This window comes from Capra hircus, chromosome 1, assembly GCF_001704415.2.
Source record: "Capra hircus breed San Clemente chromosome 1, ASM170441v1, whole genome shotgun sequence".
Taxonomy (NCBI): domain Eukaryota; kingdom Metazoa; phylum Chordata; class Mammalia; order Artiodactyla; family Bovidae; genus Capra; species Capra hircus.
The window spans coordinates 71,716,505-71,742,846 of record NC_030808.1 but is presented as its reverse complement, the minus strand read 5'-3'; the positions used below and the strand labels follow the sequence as shown (position 1 = coordinate 71,742,846).

The 26,342-nt window shown below is 44.8% G+C and overlaps 1 protein-coding gene and 1 long non-coding RNA gene across 3 annotated transcripts in view; one reads left to right on the top strand and one right to left on the bottom strand.

Moving 5' to 3' along the window:
* LOC106501983 lies at window positions 1,896-3,460 on the bottom strand. The gene is made up of 2 exons (XR_001295540.2): window positions 2,876-3,460; window positions 1,896-2,312 (listed from the first exon to the last, which is right to left on the bottom strand). It is a non-coding gene; the product is annotated as an uncharacterized LOC106501983 (long non-coding RNA).
* The window catches only part of BDH1 (3-hydroxybutyrate dehydrogenase, type 1), a 37,064-nt gene continuing 14,262 nt past the window's right edge, over window positions 3,541-26,342 (top strand). Inside the window, exons 1-4 of one of the 2 annotated variants that reach the window (XM_018046459.1) lie at window positions 3,541-3,724; window positions 10,672-10,798; window positions 17,261-17,333; window positions 17,996-18,106. In XM_018046459.1, the coding sequence (XP_017901948.1) occupies window positions 3,556-3,724; window positions 10,672-10,798; window positions 17,261-17,333; window positions 17,996-18,106 (480 nt within the window). In that variant the 5' untranslated portion in view covers window positions 3,541-3,555. Of the gene's footprint in view, window positions 3,871-10,671; window positions 10,799-17,260; window positions 17,334-17,995; window positions 18,107-26,342 lie in introns of both variants that reach the window. The other variant, XM_018046468.1, reaches the window with a different exon arrangement.

Here is a 26,342-nt window from a genome sequence, read left to right as displayed (position 1 = left end):
GCAGGGCCAGGTCTACCAGAGGAGGGCTGGGACTTGGGAAGATGAATGGCTAGTCTGAGCTGGGATTTAAAAAACTCCTAGATTTGTGAACATGGAAGCAATTGGTACCCGATAGAGGGACAGGAGCAAACACTGGGGCTCTCTGGGAAGGGAACCCAGACTAAGCCAATGGTTAACCCAAAAGAAGCATCTCAGCCCACCTTTCAGGGTCATTCTCAGCAGACCTTTCCTGAGTTTGCTAACGAGGAATCCATTAGGAGGGGGATCTTTTGAGGGGGCTTCATCCTGAGAGTCAGGATGCTACCCTTCTATAGACCCTGTCCTGAAGCCTCACCAGAACACTCAACTACTTTAACAAGCCCCTCTTATAGAAGGGACTTCCCTGGTGGCTCAGACGGTAAAGCGTCTGTCTACAACCCGGGTTCGATCCCTGGGTTGGGAAGATCCCCTCGAGAAGGAAATGGCAATCCACTCCAGGACTATTGCCTGGAAAATCCCATGGACAGAGGAGTCTGGTAGGCTACAGCCCATGGGGTCGCAAAGAGTCGGACATGACTGAGCGACTTCACGTCACTTCACTTATAGAAGACTTACAGGGCCTCTAAGGATTCATTTAGCTTACGTACATGTCTCATTTCCCTTCTTGAGGGCTGGGACTAAGGGCTGTTTCCTCGCAAACCTAGTTTGGTAATTCGCAACAGCAGTCTCTTGATATTGAAATGAGATAAGGTGTGCTACATGCCAAAGACCCTGGCCTGAGACCTTATATCTGAGCAGAGGAACTGCTTTCACAGCGGGCGTAGGTCAAAAAGTAGACATAATCTTGGCAACATGCTGTGTTGGGAATGACCTGGGCCCCACCCTGTCTCTACTTCCATGTTCAACCCCAGAGCTGAAAGTTTCTCCAGTTTGCTGGTCAGCAGTCAGGACCTCCCTTGGAAGGAGGGAAAAGCTGTAAGGTGGGGCTGAGAATGGCTTTGTTCAACCCTAACCTAGACCCCGCCCTTCAGCTGGTCTGTCTTTTGGGAGTCTGATACTTCCTGCCTGCCTCCAAGAGCTTATTAATGATCAGACGGTAAACCGTTTGCCTACAATGCGGGAGACCCGGATTCAATACCTGGGTCAGGAAGATCTCCTGGAGAAGGAAATGGCAACCCACTCTAGTATTCTTGCCTGGAAAAGTCCCATGGACAGAGAAGCCTGGTGGGCTACAGTCCATGGGGTCGCAGAGTCAGACACAACTGAGCTACTTCACTCACTCACTCACTCAGGGGGCAGAGCAACTGGGGAATAAAAAGAACAAAAGCTCAAACAGAACAAATGGATTCTTCATCAGCAGACTTGGGGAAGGCCTGCTGAGAATACCCTGAAAGTTGGGCTGAAATGCCTCTTTTTTGGCTGCCTGGGTCTTTTATGTGTTTTATAAAATGTTATTCAAGTATAGTTGATTTACAATGTTGTGTTAGTTTCTCCTGTACAGCAAAGTGATTCAGCTGTACATATGTACATTCTTTTAAAAAATATTTATTTCTTTGGCTGCATTGGATCTTAGTTGCAGCACATGGGATCTTTGTTGCATCATGCAGGATCTTTTGTTGCTGTGCGTGGACTCTCTAGTTGTGGCACGTGGGCTTAGTTGCTTGGTGGCATGTGGGATATTACCTCCCTGACCAGGGATTGAACCAAGGTCCCCTGCATTGCAGGGTGGATTCTTAACTACCACTGGACCACCAGGGAAATGGTTACATTCTTTTTCATATTCTTTTCCATTACAGTTTATCGCAGGATATTGAATTTAGTTCCCTGTTGAGATGCCTCTTTTGCACTAACTATTGGCTTAATCTGGGATCCACCCCTACTCCCCCGCCCCCACCAAAACAGATTCTGAACAAGAATTTGTATCAGGAAGTTTATTTGGGGAATGAATCCCAAGGAACAGGACTGGAGGACTAGGAAGAGTCAAACAGTCAAGGCAGGAAAGAAAAAGGCAATCCAAGGGTGGATTACTGAGCTGATTAAGTTGGACACTACCACGGGCAGCCAGGGTTCTGTCATCTTAGGTGCTGTACAAAATGTACCTCGTAACTGCCCACGGAAGAGTGGAACATTTCTCCACTAGCTTCTGTTCGCTTTGGTTAGAGGTTGTCCAAGGACGTGTTAATTCCTTTGTACTTCCAGGTTTATGTTCGAATGGGCTGTGGCTTCTTGCAGGGGTCCAGACTGCAGTGGCAGAGAAGCCCTGAGATATGAAGTACAGCGGAAGCAAGGTCCTCTCAGGTTACATCTGTGTGTAGCAGGCTGCCACAGCAAAGCTGGAATAAAAAGATGGGCTGGGAAGGTGTGAGGTCAGCCACAAATGGAGTCAGATAGACATAGACACGTCAATCGTCCTGCCTTCCATAAATAGAACTTTATTTCCATAAATTCTGGGTCCAAAGGTAGGAAGGAAGTATGTTTTTCCTGGGTGGAAATATTAACTCTTTAATCAACTGCTTTTGAAGAAGTGAAGTGAAGTCGCTCAGTCGTGTCCGACTCTGCGATTACATGGACTGTAGCCTATCAGGCTCCTCTGCCCATGGGATTTTCCAGGCAGGAGTGCTGGAGTGGATTGCCATTTCCTTCTCCAGGGGATCTTCCTGACCCAGGAATCGAACCCGGGTCTCCCTCATTGCAGGCAGACGCTTTACCATCTGAGCCACCAGGGAAGCCCTGCTTTTTAAGCAATGCATAAACCTCAAAGTATAACCTGGTGACCCAACATAGCGATCTATGTTATGGCAGTGGTATGCTGTAACAGTGACTATTCTAAAAAACACCACTGAAGCAAGCTTGAGTCTGTCTATGAAATGGGTACAGAAAAACAAGAGTACCCTACCTTCACGTTTCTCCAGGTCCTCAAAGCTCTACCTGCCAGGAGCTGGAGATAAAGCAAGAAGACAGACTCAGCCCTCAAGAAACTCACATAACGTGGAGCTGAGAGGTTTCTTTAAAGCCCCACAGGGCCCTCACTTCCTTCCTGTTTTCATCCGCCTGGTCCCTCTCCAATCAGTTCTCCGTAATTTGACCTAAACATAGGTCTGCCACTAATTTGCCAAGACAGCTTCCTTCTCCTCAGTTGGTTTCTCATCCAGGAAACTTGGCAGGGAAGCTTGACTTGTGGAGATCAGCCTCCAGTGTTCCTTCGTTGAAACTCTGGGAAGCTGTGATATTCTTAAATCTTTTTTTTTTTTTTAACCCATTGGAATAACAAAATTTTAACTTCATCTGATCAAAAGACAAACTTTAAAACCAACCAACCAACCCATCTGCCTCAATGAGCTCCAGAGACAGTAAATAGGCATAGGTCCTGGAAGGCGCCTCAGTCTCACCAGCTTTCCTCACTTCCTGGGGCGGCACCTTCACCTTCCTACCCATACCCCGGGGTGGTCTTTCCCCGCTTGCTCCAGAACCAGGATGGCGGTGGAGGAGATCTGAGCGTGGTTTAGGGATAAAGGACGGTCAGCAAGGGGTTAATCCCGGGCTAGGCGCCTAAAGAATAGAGTTACCCTCCGCGGGATGGGGGCTGTGCCTGGCGCCCCAGGACAAAGAAGGCGGCGCGGCGCGGACCGCTCCCCGCCTTGGCAACGCCCGCCGTCGGGCTCCGCCCCGCGCAGCCCTACGGCTGAGCCACTGTCTGTCGGCGGACCGCGGCAGCTGAGGGTGGAGGCAGCAGGAGTGAGAGCGGGTAAGGGGCTTCGAGAAGGAAACGGCGGTAGCGCCCCCAGTCGGTGGTACGGGACGCGAGCGCGGCTGCCTGCGAAGCGCCAGGTTCTCGCGAACGCACCAGCTGAGCCCTCTGTAACTGGAGCCCCCGCGCCAGTTTGTTTTGGGGTAAGAGGAGGGGTCCGCACTTGTGCAGCTCAGGGGTGATGAGCGGGCACCCCTAAACCAGCATGATGCTCGGCTTGGTTTGGATTTGCGTTGCCCTTAAGCCGGGTCGCGGGGATGCGGGTGGAGAAGGGGCACCACATCCTGTAGGCTGGGCCCTGCGAACAAGGCCGGGGTAGAGGTGTAAAAAGATGTATCGATCCCGTCCAGACCTGCCTCAACCCCAGGTAATCCTCATCCTCCGCCCTCCCGGCCTGAAGGTTATTATTCGGAATATTGTGCTCGGTAGGAGGAGACCCAGGTTGAACATGTGGCGCTGAGTCTCCCAAGTGAAATCCTCAGCACTTATTCTTCTTTGCCGCCGCATTTAACAGGAGGCGAGCACAGCCACAAGGGAAAAAACCGGTCCAAGGTCACATGGTAGTTGGAGACCGAGCCAGGACCGAAGCCAGTAGAACTGCTTTCTAGCCCGAGCCCCCGCATCTCTCCCGGCCTGCCCCGCATCCCTCGTCCTCCTTCCACGTCCTCCACCAGGCTCTGTTCTCGGGGACTTGCTGGTGATGGGAGTGCCTCCTCCCTTCCCGCGGCGCCCTCGGGAAGGATGCTGGGCAGCAGTCGGGCCGCCGGTCCAGCTTCCTCGAGCACGAGCTGAGCCGGGTGTTGCTGGAGGACCGCACAGGCCGCAGGACCGAGGGAGGAGGAGGACCGAGCAAGGTGGAGGCGCCGCGGGAGCCGGCGGGAGATGCTGGGGTGGTGGTGGGCCCGGGCGTGGCAAGGCCGGGAGCCTCAGCAGCCTGCTGGCGCCCGCACAGCGCAGCTGGGTCTGGGCGGTGCCGTCTCAGCCAGTGGGAGCGCGGCTTGGGCCGAGCCCCCTCGGCTGCTCGCCTCTGGTAGGCGGGAAGGTGCGGCAGCCCTGCGATTGGCCGAGCTGCCCCGGATGCGCGGCCAGAGCGCGCGCCGCGAGTTGGCGCCTGCGCGTTTCTGGTGTCCCGCGCTCTCCCGGCGCGCTGGGGCTCGTCTGAGACAGGGCTTAGGGCGGTCTGTGCGCCTCGGGGCCGCGCCCGGCTGGGGGAGGGTATTCTGCCGCGCGCCACGTTAAGCGCCTTTGATCTCTGCGTGTTTTTTTCCAACCCGTCTGCCAAAGTGTGCCCCAAGTCAGCTGATGTAAAGTCACCTTCTAACCCTGCGAGAGGCTGCAGAGGCACACGTTTAGTTACGGTGGGCTTCCGACTGCCAGGATCCTTTATGACGCATCAAATGTCGTCCTTTCTACCAGAGCATTGGAGCCCCGCCCTGTACAGGGCATATACCAGTAGCGGGCGAGGAAGCTGACCTTTGAAATGTGTGTAGCCCTAGTATTCTCTCAATACACATTTAAAGAGCGGCTGCTTCCTGTCAGACACCAGAGTAGTCATTTTGGAGGAACCTGAAATCAGTGAAAGAACGCGTCGGTCCTATTTGTGGGGCAGTCACAGTCCGGGTTGAGACTGGTGATCAGATGGGGACTGTGAATGGTTATAAACAGAGATACCTTTAATGCTACCCAGCCTAGGTTAAGTGCAGTTTCAGAGACGCATAAGGAAAGAGTGAAATGCAAATAAGGATGAGGTTGATTTTTTATTTAGGTGGTCAGGAAAGGTTTCTTGAAGGAGGTTATTTGAATCAGGGCTTGATGGATGAAGGAGACCTCAGATTAGATATAGGATGAGCAAGGCAGGAAAATTGGAAAGTACAGGCTTATTGAGAGATGATGTAGCAAATGGCATGAGTAGATGAGAAAAGCATAGTTGGAGATACAATTTGGAGGGGCCTGGTGAGGACCGGGTGTCAGGCTTGTACATTTTGATTTGAAATGTGGTAAGCACTTCTGAGTAGGATGCTCCTTAAACTATCAGTTGTACTAATGCCTTTTTTTTTTTTAATTAACATCTGCACGAAAAAAATCTTGGAAATATCTTTGATTCTTCCTTCTTTCATATCCTACATTTAATTTGTCAGTAAAGGCTTTCCCTTCAAAACACAGCCAGATTTGACCTCATCTGATTGGCTCTGTGGTTTCCACCAGCACGGTTTCCTCCGTGGCAGCCCTTTATATACGTGTCTCCAAGGAGTACCTCTTCACGTTTTGCTGGAATTGGGCAGTACGCAAACTGCATGGCTGGACATTATGGTCCTGGATTATTGCCATAGCTTATAAATGGTCTCCTTGCTTCTGCCCTTGTCCATCCTCAGTCTATTCTTAACCCAGTGAGAGTTATCATATTAAAATATAAGCCCAATATGGTATTCCTCTGCTGCAAACTCTCTTAAAGCATTCAAATATTATGTGCCTACTGTGTACTGCTCTGACTTGAATTTGGTAGGCAAGCCCTGTTCTCCTAGGGATGGAATGGCTGCTTAATCTGGTGGTTGTAATTATGGCCATTTTGACAGCTCTGGTAGCACTTTTTTGGGGAAGGACAGATGTTTCCTTGACAGATGTGAAGAGGGAGAAGCTCATGTCCTGTGATGATTATGAGGTGTGCAGCGTGGCATTCTCAGAATATCAGGCAAGCTTAAGAATTGATGATAGTGTCTGCAGAAAGAACCTGCTTTCAGTGTGTTTTCACCAGTATTGTTTTGGCTGCAACTGATTTTAAGCATGTTTAAATCAACACAAAGAGTAAGGATATCACGTGCCTTACAGAGCTGAAGACGAGGGCAGCCCGGTGTCAGGAGCAGATCTGCCCCCAGGAGGCTCTGTTAGTTTTTTTCACTCTTCACTTCCATCTCTGTTTCTATCTACATGTGTGCCTGACTTTTCTCTCTTTGCAGATTGGCTTTCTCCATCTCTCACTTTCTGGCTTCAGGCTCAATGTCACATAGCTGCCTATCTGCCTTCTCCAGCTCCAGCAGTCAGGTCACATGTCTGTGCCCCACGAGGCTGATTTGCTTGCTTTCACAGTGCCAGGAAACAGAATAATGGGTTCATCTGGGGTCAGGTGTCTCTCCCTCATATAGTCTTCCATGGCCAGAGAATAGGGGCCGGGGGTGGTCCTCACTGCACAACTACAGCATCAGAGGCCAAACGCTGTATACAATAGGCAAGTCTGGAAGGACAGGGATCAGGCGAGCAAGATGGACATCCAAAATTTGGCCACTGCAGAGAGTGTGATGTATTTTCTGAGAAGAATTGGCCATCACCTAAGTCTAATCGGGTGACTAGAATCTGTTGGACTAATCCAAGTGTCTGTGTTAGGTTTGCCTTTGCTGAACTGAGCTTTAAAGTTAAATCCTTGGCTTTTATTGAAGGTCCCTGTTAAAGGCACCTATATAAAAGTCACTTCTGCATTTATGATAAAATGATAGGGAGAACATCATCTATAATATCATTTAGTGTTCCTTCAGGCTTTTGTTTCTGAATAGTTATCTCTCTAAGGAATAATAGGCATCTTTTTAAAATAAGTGCTTTAAAACTTCTCATGTTTCCTTTTTGCTTGACGTCAAGGAAACCCCCATTAACTGTATAGTTAACATGCGTAGCTGAGCTGAGCTGAAATCTTCAGGCAAGATTATACTAAAAGTGATCAGAAGGAAAACAGCCAAAGGATAATAGACACCTGTCTGGTGAGATCTCAAACTCTGATTCCCACAGTGGCTAGGCAGTTAACAGAGGTGATATGGGTAGGCTTAAAATAGTAAGTACAAACTTTTTGTATTGAGTTCAAGCATAACATAGCTGCCTTGTTACATTGCCTTTTAAAACATTAGGCTGGCCAAACAAAATAGCCAAATAGAGTATGTTAGAAACTGGCTGTCGGTTGTCAGACCTTGGAGTCTCACACCACTTACTGACTTTGAGCACCTCAGTGTGGAGTCCTTGCATAGGATGGTTCTTTGCTTAAACCCAACTTGCCCTCCCCTTCCCACTTGTTAGTACCAGGGCCCATCCAGACCTCATGTCTGGAAACTCCCTCAGTTCCAGAACTCTGGGTTCTCTTTTCTGCCTAAGTATTGCTTCCTGAATTCCTGTTTGTTGCTGACGCCCTGCCTTTTCTGAGGATGTCAGTACCGGGAATGTTTGCCACTTGCAGGGGACACCTTGACCCTGAGCACAGGAGGGCAACCAGCTGTGTCTTCTGCAAGATCTTCCTGTCAGAATGTAGCAAGTGAGCCCAGCATCAAGACAAGGATTCAGGCAGGTGTTTTTTGTTTTTTTGAGACAGTATACTTTCCGGGGGTTACACATGGGTTTTTCATTGACAGTGGAAAGGAGGTACCCTTGAGAGTAGACCTAAGTGTTCTCAGAAAAGTTTCTCCCAGATTCCAGAGCATACTTGAGCATTTTGATTTTACAGCTGTATTTTATTTTATAAATTTGCTCCCCTTGGAGCAGCTAACGAATTCAAAGCTAAAGAGATGGTCTCCACCCCCTACAGGGGCTCTGCCTGTCCCCTTGAAGCATCTGCTTTCTACAATCATTTCTGTTTCCAAACCAAAAAGCAAGTGAGTGGCATCTCAAGTTTGAGAAGCTAGTATTTACAGAGGCTAAAGCCCAGCACAAGACACTAAGATGACAAACCACCCTGAAGAGTGTGCAGCAATTTCAAATACACTGCCTATAGCACTGTATTTGGAGTGAAAATAGCAACATATTTAAGAAATGTGAAAGTACAGAAGAAAAAAGATCTAAAATTCTAGTATTTTGTATATAAGACTACAGTGTGAGTAGTGCATTATTAAAGGGGCTGAGTTTTTATGCACTTTAAGCTATTTTGATGCCAGCACGTTTAGATGTGGCTGACTTGAAGGAAAATAAAGTTGAAAAGCAGCCCTTTATTTGGAGATGACATTGAGGCATTCTCTGCCACAGGCATTGAGCAGAAGGGATGGAAAGGGCTTGAATTATAAACAACTGGATTTAAAATTACCCAGTGGCGGTGACCTCAGACTCCAGTCCTGGCGGGAGGAGGTAGAGATGTGTGTGCTCAGCCAGCTGCTCAGTACTTGGGGGGGTGGGGGGGTAGGGGCACCCCCTTAAAGAATCTGAGCCCAGCATGGGCCTGTGCCTTCCATGAAGGGCTAGTCTGTGGGTGTATGGCGGGGGTGGGCTTCAAGCCCACAGCTCACCCCGACTCAGCAGAGACTCACTGAGTGCCTCCTTCGTGTCGGGTTTCTTCCAGGCACGGAGTGTTCAGTGGTGACCAAGATGGACCAGGTGCCTGGCCTCACTGAGCTTATGCTGGAAGGGAGAGATCAAGTAACGAAACAAGAGAATGTTGGATTGAAGGGTGATCTTACGGAGAGCAATCCCTGTGTGTGCTGCATGGGGGGTTGGGGCAGCCTCTCCGAAGTCAGAAGGGTGAGAAGGACCCAGTCATCCAGTGTGAGGAAAGGCAAAGTCCAGGGCCTCGAGGCGAGAAAGAGCTTGGCGTGTGTTCAGGTCAGCGTGGCGGCAGCACAGCGAGCGCCGGGGAGGGCAGGATCGACCAGGAAGGAAGGCAGAGGCACACTCCAGAAGGCGTGGGAAGAAGGGAGGTTTCTAGGCCAGGGAGTCACACAACCTGCCTGGTGTTAGAAAGATCTTTCTGGCTGCAATGCTGTGTGGCAAATAGGGCAGGAGTGGAAGCAAGAGCCTACTGCACAGCCTGGAAGGATCACACAAGACAAAAAGCCCTATATATTGCTCTCCCAAGGATTAAACAGATGGAACACCTCCACCTGCCTCCTACAGTGAACACTGTGGGGGTTGGCCAGTCAATGAACTTATTTCAGACCTAGAACCAGGTGGCTGGTTATCAGATTAGGGTGGCAGCAAGATGGCAGGGGAGGAGCTGCATCTCAGGCAGAGCCTTGTTAGACTGATAAGGGCAGTCTAACCCAACACAGGCAGGTGTGCCAAGAGACTAGGACAGTTCACCAGGAAAAGAGCAACAGCTCGCCTGAATGTGACTGCCTGGCTCAACTCCCTCCCCACCTCCCTTTCCTTCCCTTAGGCCAGGGAGGGTCACTAGAGGGGAATTAACCAGAACAGGAGGGCAACTAGTGCACACGCTGATCAACAATTCATAATGCACAACTAGTCAATGTGCTGAGTAGACTGAAGGCACTAGTGATACATGGTCCTGTTGCAACAAGGTTGACTTAACCTGAAAAGGGAGTGGTAGGGTGGTGGGAGAGACTGTGTGTGTGTGTGTGTGTGTGTGTGTGTTTTAATTTAGATTAATTCGAGCATGTCTCATTTTGTAGCTCTAGCCTCCATGCTGTGATGGGTTTTGGATGAATTTAGTTCCAGAGCTGGACCCCGTGTGTGGTGAGCTGGGGAGAGAGGTGGAGAGCTGAATCAAATGATATGTGGCCCCGGGCTGGAGAAACTGCCTATGGGGTCACGTGGACAAATTGAGATGGATGTTTTGCTGGATATGGGGAACACAGGCTAGAGAATGGGACTCATGGAGTTGGGTTCACTGAGGGCCCAGGTCCCCAAGTGCCCCACTGGTTGCTGCACAGTGTTGTTTCGAGGGTCGCTGATCTGGCCCAATCTCCTCATGCGACAAACGGGTGATGATTCATCCAGGGTTGCCCCATGAGTTTGTACACAGCCAGAGCCAGACTCCAGGTTTCTAGATGTTTCAGCTATCTGACTCTTTCTATCAGACGAGGCTGTAGCTTGCGAGGAGGGTGGCAGGCAGGGACTGTCTGGTGCTGTAACTGGACCTGGGCAGAACAGACCCCGATTTGACTTTTACAGCCTGGAAGGAAAATGGCCATTCCTGCCCAAAGCCCTGAAGGCAACAGGCAATGAGGGTGCTTTTTGTGTTTCAGAGCCCACCAGGAGGAGCCTGACCATTCTGCCTTTTGTGGCCACAATGCTGACAGCCCGCCTCTCCAGACCCCTGTCACAGCTCCCAAGGAAAACCCTGAATTTCTCTGATAGAGAAAATGGGACAAGGTAAGAAAATGAAGGGTGGAGGTGGCCCTGACGGCTACACTTTCTGGCTAAAGCAGAGCTCTTCACACATAATAAGGTCTGACTCTCAAAGGTGTCTCTCAGTACCCACCGTCCACCAGCAAAGCACATGCAGTGGTGTCCTTGGAAGACAGAGACCTTCCCGCAGGGCCCACAAGGCATAGAAGAATATTTCTCATCAGATTTTTTTTTAAATTTTGAACTAACTCTACATTTGTACAAAGTTGCAAAAATAGTACAAAAATATTTCGTATCCCCTTTGCCTAACTTCCCCAAATGTTAATGTCTTACAAAACCATAGTACCTTCATTAAAAACCAAGAAATTACCACTGATATCATACTGTTAACTACAGACTTGATTCAGATTTCATCAGATAGCTCACAAATACAGCTTTCCTCAGTCTAGGATACAAACCAGGGTCCCTGCGTTTAGTTGTTATGTCCCCTTACTCTTCTCCTGTTGAAAGGTTGCTGCTGCGAGACGTGTGTTATGCCGGGATTCGTGACCTCCAGAGGAGAGGATTTTGATCCAGGGTCAGAGATGAGGCTTGACTACTTGGAGCTTTTTGTGTAGCAAAGTTTTATTAAAGTATAACAGAGATAGGGAAAGCTTCTGACAGACATCAGAAGGGAACAGAAAGAGTGCCCCCTTGCTAGTTTTTAGCAAGGTGTTTTGTGTCTGTTAGAAAGCTATTATCAGGTAAGAGAGACACTTCCACGCTGAGGGAGTTTCACCAGGCCCCTCCCACAGTATGCAGTTGTGAGATAGGATCCAACAAGGTGTGTCATCCCGCGGCCTTGAATCAGTTGACATGACTATTGGTTTGTTGAGCCATTATCAGCCCAAGGTTTGAGAAAAGAAAAAAAAAGGTTAGTCTTCGGCAGAACCGGTTTCGACAACAGAGAAGGGAAAAAAAGGTCTGCCACTTGCAGTTCTGGCCTTCCCACCTGTTACCCACGCACTTCCGGGGTCAGTTCCTCAGTCCCTGTCACGCATGACCTTGATACCCTGGGAGAAAATGTCTCAGTGTGGGTTGTGTGCTGTCGACATGTTAGGATTCGCCTAGATACCAGTCCTTTTAAAATCTCGCTCGTGAAACCAGTTAACTGAAATGTCGCAAGACTTCACTGAATTGTGTGATTTAGAGAAAGCATTGAGTTGGCCAGACGAAAAATTATTGCAAACTGACTTGTTGCCAGCTTTTCTCTAACCTACTTCCCTATATTCAAACCTATCCACTCAAAGTTGGGGGTTGTATTACACCAGGTGTAATGTATATATATTACACCTGGGTGCATTATACCAGATGCTACTGCTCGTACCCAGCTGTCCGTGGCAAATTTGGGTTTTTTTGTAACAGCTTACGACAAACTCGAACAAACTTTTTTGCCAACTCAATACAAATTAAACAAGCAACTCTTCTTTGAGAGCTTCTGGAAACTGCCTTTTCCAAGAGGATTCCATGTGCTCTGCTACCTCAGTTTCTTCTTTTGCAGCCAGAGCAAGGGAAAAATAATGCCTTTTTCTTTTATATTTGAGAGGAGTAAAATCAAGTGGCGGGTTAAATTCAGAGTCCCCGCAACTAGAAAACGAATGGTTATTTTCCATGCCAACGTGTACTCTCTGGCGAAGTAGAAATTTGCCATCGACAGCTGGATGTGAGCAGTAGTGCCTGCTGTAATACACCCCTATATATGATATATATGACACACCAGTATAATACAACCCCCACCTTTGAATGGATAGATTTGAATATGGGGAAGTGAGTTAGAGAAAATCTGGGAACAGGTCAGTTTGAAATAATTTTTTTTCTTGCTGTGACTTTTTGTAGCTTTCTAAAATATCCAATAGTGCAAAGGGATGGCAGGGGACAAGCACAGTTCTGCCAGGGACACCTTGTCCTTTTTGTACAGCAAATCCTGGGATTATGGAAATAATAGTGATTATTTAGATAAGGTCATTTAATTAGTTTTGGGTGTAGTGACCTTACCATTCTACTCACGTGTGACCAGTGTCCTCACCAGAGGCTGTGTCAGAGAAAGCCAAGTAGGGGCCAGGACTTACATTCTCTCCCCTTACCCCCCCCCCATAATAATGCGCCCTCCCTGCCTGAGGTGGGGGTGGGGGAGTGTCAGAGGACATCTAATGGAGAAAGAGAATCAGGACTTCCTCCACCTCTCAGCAGTGACCTGTACATCCCCTGCGTACAATGGGGAGCAGCAATGAGACACTGTACCTCCTCACAGTCAGGCAGGTGTTGGTGGAGACCCAGCGGGGAGCCAGAACGCCCATCCATATCCAGTGGCAACTCTTTCCAATTTATTTTATGAAGCTAGTATTACCCTGATTCCAAAACCAGACAAAGACCATACAAAACAGAGAACTACAGACCAATACCCCTCATGAATATAGATGTAAACTTCTTAAAATATTAGCCAATAGAATTAAGCAGTATATTAGAAGAATTGTAAACCATGAAAAAGTGGATTTGTTTCACGGATGCAAAGATGGTTCACACTGAAAATCAATTAATGTAATCCGCCAAATTGAAAATTCAAAGAAGAACAATCATATGAATCTATCAATACAGAAAAAACAAAATTTAATACTCATTTGTGATTAAGAACGCTCAGAAAAAATGGCATAGAAGGAAACTTCCTGAACTTGATAAAGAGCATCTATAAAAACCCTTGCAGCTAGCATTGTATTAATATTTTCTGGTGAAAGACTGAATACTTTCTCCCTAAGAAGATGGGCAGCAAGGTAACCGATTCATCATAGTGCAGTAAGGAAGTACAGTAAAGCAAGAAAAGTAAATAGAAGTCATACAGATTGTAAAAGAAGAAATAAAACTGTCCCTAATTTGCAGATTATATGATTGACTGCATAGAAAATCCCGAGGAATCCACAAAGCACTCCCAGAACTAATAAGTGAATTCAGCAGGACACAGAGTATGTGATAACACACACAGATCAGTCTTTTTCTATATCCTAGAAATGAGCTTGTGGGTATAGAAATCTAAAACAATACCATTCATAGTTGCTCAAAAGAATGAGTTGCTTAGATATAAATGTAAAAATTATACACGATTTGTACATTGAAAACTATATAATACTGATGAAAGAAATCAAAGATCTAAATAAATGGAGACCCACACTATGTTTAGAAATTGAAAGGCTCAAAAGAGTAAAGACATTGATTTTCCCCAAACCGATACACAAGTTTGGCATAATTTCTATAAAAATTTCAGTCAGATTTTTATGGATAAAGATAAGATTATTCTAAAACTTATATGAAAGGGCAAAGGAAATAGAATAGTAAAAACCATTTTGAAAAAGAAAAATAAGGTGGGAGTGCATGGTTCAGTGAAACAGAGAATCCAGAAATAGAGCCACACAGATTTGCTCAACTAGAATTTGACAAAGATCAGTTCAAAGAATTTGCATAATCAGTTCAATGGAGGAAGGATAACATTTTCAAAAAATGAGACTGGAGTATGGATATTCGCAGGCAGAGGCTTACCAACTCTGACTTAAGTTTCACATTTTATACAAAAGTTAACTCACAGTGGATCATGGGTTTAAATTGTAAAACAATACTATAAAACTTTTAGAAAAAAATAGGAGAAAATCTTTGGTTTGGGGCATAGGCAAAGAGTTCTGAAACTTGACACCAAACATTTGGTCCTTAAAAGGAAAAATTAAATAATCAGAGTCATCGCAATGAAACACCGTTTCTCTACATAAGATCCTGTTAAGAAGATGAAAAGACAAGTTATGAGCTAGGAGAAAATATTTGCATATTACCTATGCAACAAAGGACTAGCATCTGGAACATATAATGAACTTTCAAAACTCCATAGTAAAAGAACAACCCAATAAGAACATGTACAAAAGACAGGAAGAGACATTCTATCGAAAGGGATATACTGATGGCAAATAAGCACGTGAAGAGATGCTCAACATCATTAGCCCTTCAGTTCAGTTCAGTGCAGTCGCTCAGTCGTGTCCGACTCTGCGACCCCATGAATCGCAGCACACCAGGCCTCCCTGTCTATCACCAACTCCCGAAATTCACTCAAACTCAGGTCCATCGAGTCAGTGATGCCATCCAGCCATCTCATCCAATGTTGTCCCCTTCTCCTCCTGCCCTCAGTCCCTCCCAGCATCAGAGTCCTTTCCAATGAGTCAACTCTCCGCATGAGATGGCCAAAGTACTGGAGTTTCAGCTTTAGCATCAGTCCTTCCAAAGAACACCAGGGCTGATCTTCAGAATGGACTAGTTGGATCTCCTTGCAGTCCAAGGGACTCTCAAGAGTCTTCTCCAACACCACAGTTCAAAAGCATCAATTCTTCGGTGCTCGCTTTCTTCACAGTCCAACTCTCACATCCATACATGACCACTGGAAAAACCATAGCCTTGACTAGACGGACCTTAGTCGGCAAAGTAATGTCTCTTTTGAATATGCTATCTAGGTTGGTCATAACTTTCCTTCCAAGGAGTAAGTGTCTTTTAATTTCAGGGCTGCTGTCACCATCTGCAGTGATTTTGGAGCCCCAAAAAATAAAGTCTGACACTGTTTCCACTGTTTCCCCATCTATTTCCCATGAAGTGATGGGACCAGATGCCATGATCTTAGTTTTCTGAATGTTGAGCTTTAAGCCAACTTTTTCACTCTCTTTTTTAACTTTCATCAGGAGGCTTTTTAGTTCCTCTTCACTTTCTGCCATAAGGGTTGTGTCATCTGCATACCTGAGGTTATTGATATTTCTCCCAGCAATCTTGATTCCAGCTTGTGCTTCTTCCGGCCCAGCGTTTCTCATGCTGTACTCTGCATAGAAGTTAAATAAGCAGGGTGACAATATACAGCCTTGACGTACTCCTTTTTCTGTCTGGAACCAGTCTGTTGTTCCATGTCCAGTTCTAACTGCTGCTTCCTGACCTGCATATAGGTTTCTCAAGAGGCAGGTCAGGTGGTCTGGTATTCCCATCTCTTTCAGAATTTTCCACAGTTTATTGTGATCCACACAGTCAAAGGCTTTGTCATTAGCCCTTAGAGAAATACGAATTAAGACCACAATGGATATCTTTACACAGGTACCAGCACGGTTAAAATGAAAAATAGTAATACTGCTAAATGCTGGTGAGGATAGAGAAACTGGAGGCTAGAGGATAGAGAAACTGGATCACTCATACATTACTGCTGGGAACGTGGAATGCTATAGCCATTCTGGAAAACAGTTTGAAAGTCTGTTAAAATACTAAACATGCAACTACTGTATGACCCAGCAATTGCTCTGCTTGGCATTTACCCAAGAGAAAAACAAATTCACACAAAAGCCTATACAGGAATGTCCTAGAAACTTATTTGTAATAGTCCTAAAAACTGGAAGCAACCCAGATGACCTTGGTCCGTGGAATACAATTTAGCAATAAAAAAGAACAAATTATTGAAACGTGGCAATCCGATGGATCTCTAGAGAATTATATTGGGTGAAAATAACCAACCCCAGGAGTGTTAATGCTGTATGATTCCATTCTTGAAATGACAGAATTATAGAGGAGCAGAACAGATGAACAGATTAGTAGTTAGGTGTTGGAATGTGTGGCTATAAAAGAATAATGCAAGGGATCCTTGCGATGGACCTGTTCTGTGTTTTCACTGCATATGTCAATGTCCTGGCTATGATACCATACTGGAGTTGTGCAAAATGCTACCAGTAGGGGTAATTGGGTAAAGGGTACAGGACATCTCTCTGTATTATTTCTTAACTTTATGTGAATCTAAAATTATTTCAAAATAAAAAACTATGAGGAAGCCACATAAAATTTAAGGATTAAGACACTGAATTTGTACAAGGCTTTATTAACAAAGGTCTATTGATGGAAGGCTCTCTCTACACAGTGGCAAAAATGGCCACTATGACTGCTAGCCCACTTTCTCCCAGGCTAATAACCCTGGAGGAAACAGGCCCTCCTCCTCACTGGCACCAGCAGGTAGTCCTGAGGGGTTTGGGGTGGGAATAGTGGAGTGCTCACTGATGCCTGAGGGTCTGCTGAGTTGCTTCTGTTCTAGAACAAGGGCTTCCCTCATAGCTCAGTTGGTAAAGAATCTGCCTGCAGTGCAGAAGACCCTGGTTCAATTCCTGGGTCGGGAAGATCCCCTGGAGAAGAGCCACTCCAGTATTCTTCGGCTTCCCTTGTGGCTCAGTTGGTAAAGAATCCACCTGCAATGGGGGAGACCTGGGTTTGATCCCTGGGTTGGGAAGATCCCCTGGAGAAGGGAAAGGCTACCCATTCCAGTATTCTGGCCTGGAGAATTCCCTGGACTATACAGTCCATGGGGTCGCAAAGAGTCGGACACAACTGAGCGACTTACACTTTCAGAACAAGGTCTGGTGTGACTGCAGCCTCTGGTCATGGCTTTCTTTCCTCTTTCAGAGGCTCGCTGCTGTTTAACTCTGCGCCCTTTGTCCCTGCTGGCCATCGGACTTATGCGGCTTCAGTGGACCCGGTAAGTGGCAGCCTGGCTACCTGGGAACGAGCCAGGTGGTCAGAGGCCTCCTTCTGGGCTCCCAGGCTCTAAGCCACCCTCAGAGCAAGGGCTTCCATGCTTCCAGGGCACTCAGAGCCATCTCTCACTTGCTGAACAACCCCCAACCAAATGAAGTTAGGGGTTAAGAGTTCAGACTCTAAAATCTCTCAGACCCAGTTTCAGTTCCAGCTTTATCACTAATTTAAAAATGTCTGTTTCCTCACTTGAAACACGATGTAATAATCACATTTAGTGTATGGAGATATTGTGAGATTTAAAATAATGCATACACAGTGCCTGGCATGATAAGTACTCAATACTTGATGAGGAAGATGTCAGTGATGATGGAGATGGTGATGATAGTGAATGTAGATGAGGAAACTGAGGCCCAGAAGGGAGGTGACTTTCTCAAGCAACAACACTAGTTGGTAACAGAGTCTGGGTTAGAACCTGTCTCTTGATTCTGAGTCCAGGCATTTCTACTACACCATGGTGCTTCTCCAAACAGAAAAAACAGGTGGGGAGGACCAGGCCTGGCCCACTCAGGAAGCCCTAATTAATTGTTGCTGCCCAGAGGAGGCCTGGTCATTCAGCCCCTGCGATCCCGGATTCCTAATGTGGAGTCTGACCTTTTGAAACAGGTTGGCAGCAAAGCTGTCCTGATCACGGGCTGTGACTCGGGATTTGGGTTCTCCTTGGCCAAACATCTGCATTCAGAAGGCTTCCTTGTGTTTGCTGGCTGTTTAATGAAGGTAAGAAATGAGTCATTTTCATCATCATTGTTATTTTTTGTAGGGTTTTAAAATTGCAGTCAAATACACATAGCATAACATTTACCATCTTAACCATTTTTAAATGTATAGTTCAGTGGTAATAAATATGTTCACATTATTGTGCAATCATCACCTCCATCATCCTCATAACACTTTTCATCTTGTGAAACAGAAAGTGTATACCTAATATAAACATTAACTGTCATTTTCCCCTCCCCTCCAGCCCCTAGTAATCACTATTACAGTTTCAGTCTTTGTGGATTTGACTGAGTACTTCATATGAGTCGACTCATGCGATATTTGCATTTTCGTGACTGGCTTATGTCACTTGGCATAGTGTCCCCAAAGTTCACCCATGCTATAGCATATTACGGAATTTCCTTTTTAAGGCTGGGTAATGTTCCATTGTATGTATGTATATTTTGCTTGTCTGTCCATCTGTTGATGGATACTTGGGTTTTTTCCACATTTTGGCTATTGTAAATAATGCTACTAATGAACATGGGTGTACAGCTATCTCAAGATCCTGCTTTCAATTCTTTGGGGGTATATACCCACAAGTAGAATTACTACGTCATATGAAAAGCAAAATGGCTGTCTGGGGAGGCCTTACAGATAGCTGTGAAAAGAAGAGAAGTGGAAAGCAAAGGAGAAAAGGAAAGATATAAGCATCCGAATGCAGAGTTCCAAAGAATAGCAAGGAGAGATAAGAAAGCCTTCCTCAGTGATCAATGCAAAGAAATAGAGGAAAACAACAAAATGGGAAAGACTAGAGAGATCTCTTCAAGAAAATTAGAGATACCAAGGGAACATTTCAGGCAAAGATGGGCACAATAAAGGACACAAATGGTATGAACCTAACAGAAGCAGAAGATATTAAGAAGAGGTAGCAAGAATACAGAGAAGAACTGTACAAAATGATCTTCATGACCCAGATAATCACTATGGTGTGATCATTCACCTAGAGCCAGACATCCTGGAATGTGAAGTCAAGAGGGCCTTAGAAAGCATCACTACGAGCAAAGCTAGTGGAGGTGATGGAATTCCAGTGGAGCTATTTCAAATCCTGAAAGATGATGCTGTGAAAGTACTGCACTCAATATGCCAGCAAATTTGGAAAACTCAGCAGTGGCCACAGGACTGGAAAAGGTCAGTTTTCATTCCAGTCCCAAAGAAAGGCAATGCCCAAGAATGCTCAAACTACCACACAGTTGCACTCATCTCACACGCTAGTAAAGTAATGCTCAAAATTCTGCAAGCCAGGCTTCAGCAATACGTGAACCGTGAACTTCCAGATGTTCAAGCTGGTTTTAGAAAAGGCAGAGGAAGCAGAGATCAAATTGCCAACATCCGCTGGATCATGGAAAAAGCAAGAGAGTTCCAGAAAAACATCTATTTCTGCTTTATTGACTATGCCAAAGCCTTTGACTGTGTGGATCACAAGAAACTGTGGAAAATTCTGAAAGAGATGGGAATACCAGACCACCTGACCTGCCTCTTGAGAAACCTATATGCAGGTCAGGAAGCAGCAGTTAGAACTGGACATGGAACAACAGACTGGTTCCAAATAGAAAAAGGAGTACGTCAAGGCTGTATATTGTCACCCTGCTTACTTAACTTCTATGCAGAGTACATCATGAGAAACGCTGGGCCGGAAGAAGCACAAGCTGGAATCAAGATTGCCAGAAGAAATATCAATAACCTCAGGTATGCAGATGACACCACCCTTATGGCAGAAAGTGAAGAGGAACTAAAAAGCCTCCTGATGAAAGTGAAAGAGGAGAGTGAAAAAGTTGGCTTAAAGCTCAACATTCAGAAAACGATCATGGCATCTGGTCCCATCACTTCATGGGAAATAGGTGGGGAAACAGTGGAAACAGTGTCAGACTTTATTTTTTGGGGCTCCAAAATCACTGCAGATGGTGACAGCAGCCCTGAAATTAAAAGACACTTACTCCTTGGAAGGAAAGTTATGACCAACCTAGACAGCATTTTGAAAAGAAGAGACATTACTTTGCTAATAAAGGTCCGTCTAGTCAAGGCTATGGTTTTTCCAGTGGTCATGTATGGATGTGAGAGTTGGACTGTGAAGAAAGCTGAGTGCCAAAGAATTGATGCTTTTGAACTGTGGTGTTGGAGAAGACTCTTGAGAGTCCCTTGGACTGCAAGGAGATCCAACCAGTCCATCCTAAAGGAGATCAGTCCTGGGTGTTCATTGGAAGGACTGATGCTAAAGCTGAAACTCCAGTACTTTGGCCACTTCATGCAAAGAGTTGACTCATTGGAAAAGACTCTGATGCTGAGAGGGATTGGGGGCAGGAGGAGAAGGGGACGACAGAGGATGAGATGGCTGGATGGCATCACTGACTCAATGGACATGAGTTTGGGTGAACTCTGGGAGTTGGTGATGGACAGGGAGGCCTGGCGTGCTGCGGTTCATGGGGTTGCAAAGAGTCAGACACGACTGAGCGACTGAACTGAACTGAACTGAAAGGGTATGAGGTGATACCTCATCATAGTTTTGATTTGCATTTCCCTCACAATTTTTGATGTTGAGCATCTTTTGATGTGCTTATTGGCCATTCATACATCTTCCTTGGAGAAATGTCTATTGAAGTCCTTTTTTAATGGAATGTTTTTGTTGTTGTCTTAAGAGTTCTCTATATATTCTGGATATTAAGTCTTTAGCAGATATGTGATCTGTAAATATTTTCTCCCACTCTGTGGGTTGCCTTTTTATTCTGTGGATACTATCTTTTGATATACAAAATTTTAAAGTTTTTATGAAGTCCAATTTACCTATTTTAAATTCTGTTACCTGCATATTTGGTGTCGTATCCAATAAATCGTTGCCAGATTCAGTGTCATGAAGTTTTGCCCTATGCTTTCTTCTGAGAGTTTTATTGTTTTGGGTCTTACGTACGTGTAGGTTTTTGATCCATTTCGAATTAATTTTTGTGTATGGTACTAGGTAAGGGTCCAATTTCATTCCTTTACATGTGGATATCTGGTTTTCTCAGCACCATTTGTTGAAAAGACTGTCCTTTCCCCTTTGAGTGGTTAAGGCACCCTTGTCAAAAATCATTTGACTATATGTATTAGGGTTTATTTATGGGCTCTCTATTTTATTCCATTGACCCGTATGTCTATCTTTATGCCAATACTAGGCTATTTTGTAGCTTTGTAGTAAGTTTCAAAATCAGTGAGTCTAAGTCCTCCAGTTTTGTTTGCTTTTTTGAGATTGTTTTGGCTATTTGGAATCCCTTGGGATTCCCTTTGAATTTTAGGATGGGTTTTTCTATTTCTGTAAAAAATAAAATCGTTAAGATTTTGATAAGTATTTGATTAGATCTTAGATTGCTTTGAGTAGTAGACGTTTTGACAGTATTAAGTCATCTGATTCATGAACCCGGGATGTGTTTCCATTTATTCTATTATCTTTCATTTCGTTCATTATGTTTTGTAGTTTTCATAGTGCAAATCTTTCACCTTCTTGGTTAATTTAATTCCCAAGTATTGTATTCTTTTTTGATGCTATTGTCAATGGAGTTGCTTTTGTAATTTCCTTTTTAGGTCGTTCATTGTTTATGTATAAAAATGCACCTGATTTTTGTGTGTTGACTTGTGTCCTGCTACTTTGTTGAATTCATTTCTGAGTTCCAACAGGGTTATATTTTTATGGAATCTTTAGGGTTTTCTACATGTAAGATCATATCATCTGCAAGCAGATAGTTTTATTTCTTCCTTTCCAATTAGGATATCTTGCATTTCTTTTCTTGCCTAATTGCTACAACTTCCAGTAATGTAGAATAATATTCAGTAATATTCAGTTATATTGAATAGAAGTGGTTAGATTGGCCAAAATCGGCTGCAGTTTACCATCCACGCATTCTCCTGGAAGTTGCAAGCCTTAACAGACTCTAGAGTCTAACAGACAAGTTACATCAGACAGATTCTGCAAGTGCACTCTCTAGGTGAAGAGACTTTCCTGGTGCTTCCTACTCTGCCATCTTCCCAGAATCTTACGTCAAGCTATGTGTTTAATATCAGTACTGCCCAGAACCTGGGCCAGTGTTTGTGGTTGGTTTTAATTGCTTTGCCAACAACTGGCTCATCTGTTGCTTAAAGCAGCTGATATCTCTTCCATTCTCTTCCGTGTCCCTTATTCTTCATAGCTTCATTCATTCATTCATTTGTCACATGCTAATGATGTTAGATGCTCTGTCCCCAAGGAGCATTGTCCAGTGATGGGACAGTATGCGCAGACACAGCTGGAAGAATTAGAGCGGAGAGTGTTCTCAGTGTTGTGCAAAGATTGCTTAATGAGAATACATAGAAGGAAGGGGGGCTTCCCAGGTGGCACTAGTGGTTAAGAACCTGCCTGCCCATGTAGGTGACGGAGGAGACGCAAGGAAAGGATGAATTCTGGCATGACAGAAGGGGTGACATTCGTTCTGGGCTGGAGAATGAATAATGCTATCATAAATGGAGACTTGAGAGGAATGACCAGTCAGACAGACAGAAGGCATAACCTAACCATATGCTTGGAAGCATGAGGCTCCACTGGGACTCATAAAGTGGAATTTAGGGGGCCTGAAAGGAAGCACTGGGACATGCAGTTGCACAAGTAATTAGGAGACCATCGTGCAACCATTGCCACCATCCATTTTTAGAACATTTCCAACTTTCAAAAATTTCCCTCTTGATTATTTACACACCTACCCACTCTTCCCTCTAGTCTTAGGTAGCCACTGATTTCTGTCTCTTTAAATTTGCCCTTCTGGACTATTCAAATAAACAGAATCATACAATAAATAGTCTTTTGTGCCAGGTTTATTTTACTTAGCATACTGTGTTTGAGATTCATCGAGTTGTAGACTGAGTCAGTAGTTCATTCCTTTTTTACTACTGATTAGTATCTTAGTGTATGAATATGCTGCAGTAAGGGCTTCCTGACGGCTCAGCGGGTAAGGAATCTGCCTGCAGTGCAGGAGACACGGGAGACGCAGGTTCAACCCCTGGGTTGGGAAGATCCTCTAGAGAATGAAACGGCAACTCACTCTGGTATTCTTGCCTGGAAAACGCAATGGACAGAGAAGCCTGGCGGGCCACAGTCCAAAGGGTTGCAGAGAGTCAGACATAACTAAACATGCAGGCCCAGCATGTGCTAAATTAAAAAGTTTACTAATTGATAAATATTTGGATAAAAGTGGTTGGACTTTCGGCCTTTATGAATAATGTTGCTGTGAATATTCACGTACATGTCTCCATGTAGATGTATTTTTACCTGAATCCTTTTAGTGGAATTTGGACACCAACATACCAGGGCTTCCCTGGTGGCTCAGAGGTTAAAGCGTCTGCCCGCAATGCGGGAGACCTGGGTTCGATCCCTGGGTTGGGAAAATCCCCTGGAGAAGGAAATGGCAACCCACTCCAGTATTCTTGCCTGGAGAATCCCATGGACGGAGGAGCCTGGTAGGCTACAGTCCACGGGGTTGCAAAGAGTTGGACATGACTGAGCGACTTCACATCTGAGTATTAGATGTGATCGTTGTTAATGGGGCTTTGCTTCCCCTTGATCGCCTCAGTGGCCAAAGCTGGAATGTGTATATAATCATACATGCATTTATATATTCATATACTATATCTATCTCCTACATACATTTCCTATAAATATTACACACACACACACATAATTCATAAGGTTGTCCTGGCTTATTCCAGTTCATCACAGTAGCATTCTTCCTGCTTCCCTCATTCCATTTTTCTTTTTTCTTTTCCTGTAGTTAGAATGCTGACTCCCAACTATGTGGATATATATTAACTAATTTAGTTAATCCTACAATACATGCACAAATGCTTCAGAATTGCTACATTCACACACTACAAACAGCAAACCTACTAAGTTGTTGTGTCTGTTTGTATCCTGTGAGAAGCAGGTGCCAAAACAGGATTAGATATATTAAGAAATTGATGGCTAAAGGGAACGGAGGAGGAAGAGTCAAGGAAGTCCTTTAGACTGCAATGCAGGTCTTTGAAAAGAAGTTGGAAGGAAGAGGATTAGGTAGGCAGAGCTCAGACTGCAGAACAGTCTGAGAGTCTCAGCTGGGACGATGGGGAGTCCCCAGGCAAAGGTTATTTGTCGGAGGAGACCTGTCTCGGGCAGGAGTGGCCCAGTAGCTTCCTGTCCTGCTTGGTCATTGGCTGGGAGCAGGCTAGGCACGTGGCCACGGCCGTGGCATTCCTGCCAAGGTAGGTGTGGAGGTGCAGCAGCACGGGACCTTCTCTTAGCTGCTCCCGCAGCAGGTTATCCTGTGGTGACTCCGATCACCACAGTGTAGCCTAAGAGTTCTTTAAGTGTGTTTTAATCTGTTGATCAAAGGTATACAAAGTACCGTGTTTAAAAAGTTATACAAAGGTTATATAAAAGTTATAAAAAAGGTATACAAAGTACCATGTTTAAAAGTTACTTGGATTAATTAATATTATTATTAAATTGGAGTAGGAAATGGCAATCCACTCCAGTATTCTTGCCTGGAAAATCCCACAAAGAAGCCTGCCGGACCGCAGTTCATAGGGTCACAAAGAGTCAGACGCAACTGAGAGACTGAGCATATATACACACATTATTATATTATTTATTTGAAAAATAGTTTGATTCATTTGTTTGTATTTTGTTCCTCCCTATTCTTCTTGATTTATTTAGTTTTAGAAGATGCAAACATTAACAAGGATCTAAAGCTAAAATTATGTAAAAGGTAAACTCAAAGTGATGTTACTCCACCACCACCTATTTTTTCTACTCTATTCTTTCATTTCTACCTTCCTAAACATTTGCATACTGTATGCACTCTTTTTTACCTAAAAAACTTACTGATATATCTTGGAAACCACCCCATGTGAGTTCACAGAGATCTTTTTCACATTTTTTAAACAGCATCGCAGTACTCTCCATTGTGTGAGTGGACCACAGTGTACTCCAACAGGTTCCTATATATTTACTAGCATATAGGTTTTTTCCAATATTTTGCAATTATCAATAATGTGATAATGAAAAACTTTGTGAATAGGTATTTTTTTTCACATACTGTTGGAAGTTTATCTTTAGGGTAAATTCCTAGGAGTGAGGTGACTCTTCAGTCAAAGGGTTAATGAAATACGTCATCATTTAAAAAGATATCCCCCAATTTCCTATCACTGGGGTTGTGTAATTTTACATTCCCACCAGCAATGCATGAAAATACCTGTTTCTACATACCTTCACCAGTAAGAGTATGCTTTAAACTTTTGATTTTTGCCAGTCTGGCAAATGAGGAATGTATCTCAGTGTAGTTGTGATTTGTATTTCTTTTACTCTGCGTGCTTCTCTTGCTGGTCTTGAAAGTCATGAGCCCTGAGTTGCGCTTATGGCACCCGCGCTCTCTCTCTATTGTCCAGAGCTTAGTCACATGGCCTGCCTGGCTGCTACGGAGGCTGGTAAATGTAGTCGTTATTCTGAAACAATATGTACCCTGCTTTAAGTCAGGGGTTTTACTGCTATAGACGAAGGGAAGAATGGGTGTTAAGAACAACTCACTGTCTCTGTTCAGTGGGTGAAACATTTTTCCTCATTTTGAAGGCAGTAGGAACCCTGGGAAGGAGTTTTTTTTCACTAGGTTTAATATCTATAAAACAATATCCATGCAATGTGAAAAAGTTCAATAACATAGCAAGTACGGGTAATAATTCGCATTGTCATGGTTTGAGCATATTTCCAGATCAGAGAAGAGTTTGTCCTTTCAACGTTTATTTCTCTTGAATTTTGAAAGTAGTACATATTCATAATAGACTCAAACAATATAGAAGCGTGTGATATAAAAAGTAAAGCCTTTCCTGTCAGCTGTCGTGCCCCGCCCGTGTGTGCCTGGGCGTGCGTGCTTAGTCGCGTCCAACTCTGTGCAGCCCCATGGCAACTGCAGTCCATCTGTGCCCTTTATTTCTTGCTTTTGTTCTTACAAACAAAGCCACAGTGAATAGTCTTGTTCCTGTCTCTGCAGGCTTTCATTAGTGATTGTTAGAAAAAATTTCTAGATGTGAAAGTGCTAGGTGGAAAGATTTTAGAATTTATTCACATCTGCCAGATTGCTCCCCATAAAAGCTATACCAGGGCTACTCCCTGTAACGGTGAAGGCAGGGCTCAGAATGCCTCTGATTGGGCTTTTATCAGGGAATGCCA